The 8,123-nt window shown below is 44.8% G+C and overlaps 1 protein-coding gene across 8 annotated transcripts in view; it reads left to right on the forward strand.

Annotated features, from left to right (window-relative positions):
• LOC122561771 (myosin-10-like) overlaps positions 1-8,123 on the forward strand; it is an 83,498-nt gene that overhangs the window by 42,420 nt on the left and 32,955 nt on the right. For all 8 annotated transcript variants that reach the window (XM_043713895.1, XM_043713896.1, XM_043713897.1 and 5 more), the window contains one exon: positions 1,828-1,887. In XM_043713895.1, the coding sequence (XP_043569830.1) occupies positions 1,828-1,887 (60 nt within the window). The remainder of the gene's footprint in view (positions 1-1,827; positions 1,888-8,123) is intronic.

The following is an 8,123-nucleotide window of genomic DNA, read 5'->3' on the forward strand; positions in this document are numbered from 1 at the left end:
CCTGCCATTCCCTCTCCCATTGCCTGAAGGCAATGACTCTTCTCCATCCCCCCACCCTTCGCCTGAAGATATTGATTCTCCCCTCATCACTGGAAGGTGTTAACATTCTCCCACCAACCCCTCCCCACTCTCCCCTCCCCCCCACCATATCACCCAAAGTTGCTGACTCTTCTGCCTTCATCTATCCCCATCCTTTGACAGAACATAGAACATTACAGCTCAGTACAGGCCCTTTGCCGCCCTGTCATACTAATCTGAAGCCCATCCCACCTGCACTATTCCATGTACGTCCATATGCCTGTCCAATGACGACTTAAATGCACTTAAAGTTGGTGAATCTACTACCATTGCAGGCAAAGCATTCCATACATTACTACTCGCTGAGTAAAGAAACTACTTCTGACATCTGTCTTATACCTATCTCCCCTCACTTTAAAGTTGTGTCCCCTCGTGTTTGCAGTCCCCATACTTGGAAAAAGACTCTCCCTGTCCACCGTATCTAACCCTCTGATTATCTTATATGTCTCTATTAAGTCACCTCTCAACCTTCTTCTCTCTAACGAGAACAGCCTCAAGGCTCTCAGCCTTTCCTTGTAAGACATTCCTTCCATACTAGGCAACATCCTAGTAAATCTCCTTTGTACCCTTTCCAAAGCTTCCACATCCTTCTTATAATGTGACCAGAACTGTACACAATACTCCAAGTGTGGCTGTACCAGAGCTTTGTACAGCTGCAGCATAACCTCCTGGTTCCAGAACTCAATCCCTCTATTAATAAAGGCCAAAACACTGTATGCCTTCTTAACAACCCTGTCAATCTGGGTGGCAACTTTCAGGGATCTGTATACATGGACACCGAGATCTCTCTGCTCATCTACACTACCAAGAATCTTACCATTAGCCCACTACTTTGCATTCCAATTACTCCATCCAAAGTGTATCACCTCACACTTGTCCACGTTAAACTCCATTTGCCACCTCTCAGCCCAGCTCTGCATCCTATCTATGTCTCTCTGCAGCCTACTACATCCTTTGTCACTATCCACAACTCCACCGACCTTAGTGTCGTCCACAAATTTGCTAACCCACCTTTCTAAGCCCTCATCCAGGTCATTTATAAAAATGACGAACAGCAGAGAACCCAACACCAACCCTTGAGGTACGCTGCTAGTAACTGGACACCAAGATGAACATGTTCCATTAACTACAACCCTCTGTTTTCTTTCAGCAAGCCAATTACTGATCCAAACTGCTATGTCTCTCACAATCCCATTCCTCCGCATTTTGTACAATAGCCTACTGTGGCGAACCTTATCGAACGCCTTGCTGAAATCCATTTACACCACATCAAACGGTTTACTCTCATCTACCTGTTTGGTCACTTTGTCAAAAAACTCAATAAGATTTGTTGGGCATGACCTACCCTTCACAAAACCGTGCTGACTGTCCCTGATCAAATTATTCAGATGATGTTGATTCTCTCTTCCCTCCACCCTACCAAATCCTTTGAATCTGTCAATGCTCTCCCTGACCTCTCCCCCATTGAAAATGCTGACTCCGTCCTCATTCTTTGAAGTATTGATTCTCCAGCTTGCCTGAAGGAGTGGACTCTCTCTTCCACTCTCTTGAAGGTGCTGACTGTCTCCCACTGTGTCATAAAGACCATGACTCTCTTGCTCCCCTACCCTGAAGACATTGACCCTCTGTCCTACTTCCCTAAAGACACTGACTTCCATCCGAAGCAGACTGTCTGTTGCTAAGCAGTTGTGCTTTTGCTTACCTCATGTGTAACTGCAGTAACCGGCATTTAACTTGATTGTTTTCCAGAGAAAGGTCCCCCAGATGTGAAGGTTCTGCGTCAGCAAGCAATCGTCCGTGATATAAGTGGTGAGTCTTTACTCCGTCACAGCAAGCCTGAGTCACTGAGGTGTACGCAGAAATTCAAATTACGCATTAGCATTCTAATTCTTTGGAGATTGTGATAGAGAAGGAAAAGAAATATTCCCCCACTTGGAGCTGGGGGATTTGATGTAATGCGTTCATGTTAAAAGATGACTCTCAAGTTGCAGATGGTTTGCTGACTGATTGATATTGATAAGAGACTGCTATCAAGAAGATGCTAATGAACTGTAGGATGGAGAAACTATCAGTTAGCCCACAGTCAGAGACAATGAGAAGTTCCAGGTCCCCATGATAGGAAGGAAATTAAAATCACAAAGAATGTCTGTGTCACTGGGATGATTTTGACAATGGAAAAATTGAGTTTTGTGAAGAGTGGGGATACTGAGACTGTTCACACATGGGACTACAGGAAGGAGATTTAATGCAGATGTAACAAGTTTTGATAGCATGACTGTCTAATCAAGTGAGGAACCAGCGTTGAGAGATTATTAATAATTATCAGAGTGAGGTTAGGAGAAATATGTTTCCTCAATGGGTTTTTGGAGCATGACTTATTGCAAGAAGTGATTGAAACAGAGCATGTTGGATCTTTTAAAGGGACATTGGATAAATATCTGAAGCAAAGGAGGGTTAAGGGCTATGCAGAAAGAGTGGAAGGTTGATCCAGGATGATGAGGAGAGAGCCAGACAGTGAACTTAATTTTGATTTGATACACTGGGAACAATAGGAAGAGGTTTGGGATTAGTGGGGTGAAGTGAGAGTGACTGCCTGTCGAAGACACGTTAGACTCAATGTGAGTCAATGGAAATCAGGAGACTCCATTGGTTGGAGTCAGACCTGGAAGGTAGAAAGATGGCTGTGATTGTTGGACGTCAATCAGCTCAGCCCCAAGACATTTCTGCAGGAGTTCCTCGAGGTGGTGTCCTAGACCCAAACAACTTCAGCTGCTCCATCAATAACTGTCCCTCCATCATAAGGTCAGAGAAGGGGTTAGTCACTGATGACTGCACAATGTTCAGCAGCATTAGATTTACACAGTATCCAGGTTTGGGCTGAGAAGTGGCAAGTACCATTAGTGCCACTCAAATGCCAGGCAGTGACATTCAAGTGGGAGAGCATATTTCACAGGCTGAATGGCCAAATTGTCTCCGATATCTTCTGGTCTTATGTTCATGACCATTTCTAAAATCAGATAATCTAACCATCGGCCCTTGACATTGCCTCTGCTTATTCCTTCTGACCAACATCCCTGGAATTGCCATTGATCAGAAACTGAACTACACTCACCAGATAAATACAGTGGCTACATGAGCCTGGTCAGTAGCTAAGAATCCTACAGTGAGTAATTCACCACCTGACTTCCCAAAGTCTGTCCAGCATCTACAAGGCACAAGTCAGGAGTGCAATGGAATACTCCCCACTTGCCTGGATGGGTGTAGCTCCAACAACACACATGAAGCTTGACACTATTCAGGAGAAGCAGCCGCTTGATTAGCACCACATCCAAACACATCCACTCCCTCCAACACTGACGCTCAGTAGCAGATGTCTGTATTATCTGCAAGATGCGCTGCAGGTATTTTGAAGCCTTCAGAGGCAGCACCTTTTGAATTCATACCCCTAACATCTGGAAGGAGAAGGGCAGGACTGGCACCATGCTAAGTGGGACTGACTTTGAACAGATCTAGTAACTCAAGACTGGGCATCCATGAGGTGCTGTGGGCCATTAATAGCAGCAGAATCGTACCTAATGTAATCTCCAACTCCACCATTGCCACCAAGCCATGGTATCTACCCTGGTTCAGTGGGGAGTGCAAGAGGGCATGCCTGGACTAAAGCTAGGCATAACAATGAGGTGTCAGCCTGATGAAGCTACCAAACCAACTACTTGTGTGTCAAAAGCATTATCAGCAAATGGTAGACAGAACTAAGTAATCCCACAACCGACTGATCAGTTATAAGCTCTGTATTCCTGTCATGTCCAGTCAGAAATGGTGACAGTTCGGAACGTAAGTGCAATGTCAGTTTTCATTTTGAGAGAATGAGAATACAAGAGCAGAGATGGACTGCTAAGGCAGTATAAGGCTCAGGTCAGGCCACATTTGGAATATTGTGAGCAGTTTTGGGCCCTGTATCTAAAAACGATGTGCTGGCCTTGGAGGGAGTCAAGAGTAGGTTTACAAGAATGACTCTGGGGATGAAGGGCTTGTCATGTGAGGAGTGGTTGAGAACTCTTGGTCTGTATTTGATGGAGTTTAGAAGGGTGAGGGCGAATCTGATTGAAACTTACAGAATACTGCGAGGCCTAGATGATGGATGTGGAGAAAATGCTTCCACTAATAGGAGAGACTAGGACCTGAGGCCACAGCCTCAGAGTGAAGTGACAACCATTTAGAACTGAGCTGAGGATGAATTTCTTCAGCCAGAGGCTGATTAATTTGTGGAACACATTGCCACAGAAGGCTGTGTGGAGGCCAAAACATTGAGTGTATTTAAGACAGAGTTAGATTGGTTCTTGATTGGTAAGAGGATAAAGCGTCATTGGGAGAAGGCAGGAGAATGGGGTTGAAAAGCTTATCAACCATGATCAAATGGCAAGGCGGACCCGATGAGTCGAATGGACTAATTCTGCTCCTATATCTTATGGACTTAGGGTGGTGGACAATTAAACAGCTCGGTGCAGGAGGAGGTTCCACAAATATATCCATCCTCAATGATGGACGAGCCCAGCATATCGATACAAAAGATAAAACTCGCAGCAATCTTCAGCCAGAAGTACTGGGTGGATAATCAATCTTGACCTCCAACAGTGGTCCACAACATCACATATACCAGTCTTCAGCCAATTTGATTCACTCCATATGATATCAAGAAATGGTTGGAGGCACAAGGTACTACAAAGGCCATGGTCACTGACAACATTCCAGTCCGGAAGACCTGTGCTCCACAACTTGCCACACCCCTAGCCAAGCTGTTCCAGTACATTGGCATCCATCTGACCATGAGGAAAATTGCCCAGGTATGTCCTGTGTATAAAAAACAGGACAAATGTATCCCAACCAGTTACAACCCTATTGGTCTACTCTTGATCATCAGCACAGTGATCAAAGGTGTCATCAATAGTGCCGTCAAGCAGCACCTGCTCAATAATAACCTACTCAGTGATGCCCTGTTTGGGTTCCACCAGAGCCACTCAGCTCCTGACTTTGTTACAGTCTTGGTTCAAGCATGGACAAAACAGCCGAATTCCAGAGGTGAGTTGAGAGTGGTAGCCCTTGACATCAATGTGGATTTTGACCGAGTGTGGCATCAAGGAGCCCAAACAAAACTGGGATCAATGAGAATTGGAGGCAAACTCTTCCCTTGTTAGAGTCATTGCTGGTACATTGGAATTTGGCTGTGGTTGTTGGAGGTCAGTCATCTCAGCTTCAAGACATCTCTTCAGGATAGTAGTCCTAGGCCCAACCATTTTTAGCTGTTTCATTAATGACCTTCTTTCCATCATAAAGTCAGAAGTGGGGATGTTCACTGATTATTGTACAATGTTCTGCGGATTCTTGACTTCTCCAATATTGACGCAGTCCATGTCCAAATGCAATGAGATCTGGTCACTAACCGGGTTTGGGCTGACAAGTAACAAATAATATTTGTGCCACAAAAATTCCAGGCAATGACCATCTCCAATAAGAGACAAACTAGCCACTGCCCCTTGACAGCCAAAGGGATTGTCATCACTGACCCCCCCTACTATCAACATCCTTCCATTGACCAGAATCTGAACTGAACTCACCGTATAATTACTGTAGCTATACAAGTAGGTCAGAGGCTAGGAGTACTGCGGTGAGTAACTCACCTCCCGACTCCCCAAATCTGTTCACCACCTATAAGGCACCCACTTACCTGGATTGGTGCAGCCCCAGCAACACTCAAGAAGTTTGATACCATCCAGGACAAAGCAACCCACTTGGTAGGAGCCACATCCACAGCATCCATTCCCCTACCAGTGATGCTCAGTAGGAGCAGTGTAATGTCTACAAGATGCACTGCAGAAATTCGGCAAAGATCCTTCGATAGGACCTTCCAAACCCACGATCATTCCCATCGAGAAGGACAAGGGCAGCACATACATCGGACATCACCAGCTGCAAGTTAACTTCCAAGCCACTCACCATCCTGACTTGTAAATATATCGCTGTTCCTTTGCTTTTGCTGGGTCAAATTCCTAGAATTCCCTCCCCAAGGGTATTGTGAGTTTACCTACAGCACATGATCTTTAGTGGTTCAAGAAGGCAGCTCACCACCACATTTTCAAGGGCAGCTAGTGATGGATGATAAATGCAGGTGAATAAATTAAAAAAAAACATTTAGTTTGGGGTTGATACAGGAACATGGGGATGGAGTGGAATGGTGGAATTAGGGATTTTGACAGAACAATGGGGAAACAGCTGGACAGTGGGATGAGTTTGGAATTATTTCAGAACTATTAATAGATAGCAAAACAATTGAATTGGTTTGTGATTGCTATAGTGAATAGTTGTGCAGGGTTGAATGACTGGTTTCTGCATACCAAAACTCTAGACATTTTTCTCAGCTACATTCTCAGTATAAAATGTAAAACCTCAATTTAATGATCACAGCATCCTGACTAGAAATTATATCTCCATCCCTCCATTTTTGTTAAACCATCCTGGAATTCCCTATTTGGTTGGTAAATTCCAGTTGCTCTGCTGTGTGACCTGCTGTCCATGATGAAGATTGCTGTCACCATACTGTTAAAGTGTAGGAAACTGCAAGGTCAGGTATAGAGGAGGAAAACCACGGTGATGCCATCTCACTGTGCTGTCTGAGTCTACAGGGCCTACTTGGTCTAGTGTGGGAGAGGAAAACTATCCCATGAGTCTTGTAGATAAGATGTAGTTTATTACATGTTAGCAACTAGTTAGAGGTTGCACAGGTTGATTGGCATTTGACAGAGACCTTGAAGAGGACCAGATGTTAGGTCTTACTCCTTTGAAATCCTGAACTATTCTGCCCACAAATTCACATGAAATCATCAGTATTAACCTTTTCAGACCTATGTACAACACCCGAAATAATAGTACTGTGTATCTTCACTGCATTAATTAAAAAAGGTGGTTTTCCACTACCTTCTCAAGCTTTTCCAGTGATGCCCAGATCCTGAAAACTGATCAAAATGGATGTCACATTAAAGAATTCCATGACAACGTGTGAAAGAACATTTCATTGTTGCACTTTTACTGAGCTATTCTCAGGTTCATTGACAACTCTGCCTCTGCCAACAGATGGCGCTAATGGCCAGTTCACTGCGAGTGGGACTACTGAATTCCCATGCCACGAAGTCAGGAATACTGTAGGGAATTGGAATCTGGATTATGGGGGTAAATAGAGTCATAGAGATGTACAGCATGGAAACAGAACCTTCGGTCCAACTCGTCCATGCCGATGAGATATCCTAAATTAATCTAGTCTCGTTTGCCAGGACTTGGCCTATATCCCTCTAAACCCTTCTAATTCAGATACCTGTCCAGATGTCTTTTAAATGTGGTCATTGTACCAGCCTCCACCACGTCCTCTGGCAGCTCATTCCATACACGCACCACCCTCTGTGGAAAAAGGTTGCTCCTTAGGTCCCTTTTAAATCTTTTCCTTCTCACCCTAAGCTTATGCCTTTGTCTGGACTCCCCCAACCCATGGAAAACACCTTGTCTATTTACCTTACCCATGCCTCTCATGATTTTATAAACCTCTAGAAGGTCACCCCTCAGCCTCAGACCCTCCAGGGAAAACAGCCCCAGCCTATTCAGCCTCCCCCGATAGCTCAAACCCTCCAACCCTGGCAACATCTTCGTGAATCTTTTCTGAACCCTTTCAAGTTTCAAAACATCCTTCCAATAGGAGGGAGACTAAAATTTCACACAATATTCCAAATGTAGCCTAACCAATGCCCTGTAGAGCTGCAACATGGCCTCCCAACTCCTATAGGAGAAAGTGAGGTCTGCAGATGCTGGAGATCAGAGCTGGAAATGTGTTGCTGGAAAAGCGCAGCAGGTCAGGCAGCATCCAGGGAATAGGAGAATCGACGTTTCGGGCATAAGCCCTTCTTCAGGAATGAGGAAAGTTTGTCCAGCAGGCTAAGATAAAAGGTAGGGAGGAGGGACTTGGGGGAGGGGCGTCAGAAATGTGATAGGTGGAAAGAGGT

Source organism: Chiloscyllium plagiosum, chromosome 23 (genome assembly GCF_004010195.1).
Source record: "Chiloscyllium plagiosum isolate BGI_BamShark_2017 chromosome 23, ASM401019v2, whole genome shotgun sequence".
Taxonomy (NCBI): Eukaryota; Metazoa; Chordata; class Chondrichthyes; order Orectolobiformes; family Hemiscylliidae; genus Chiloscyllium; species Chiloscyllium plagiosum.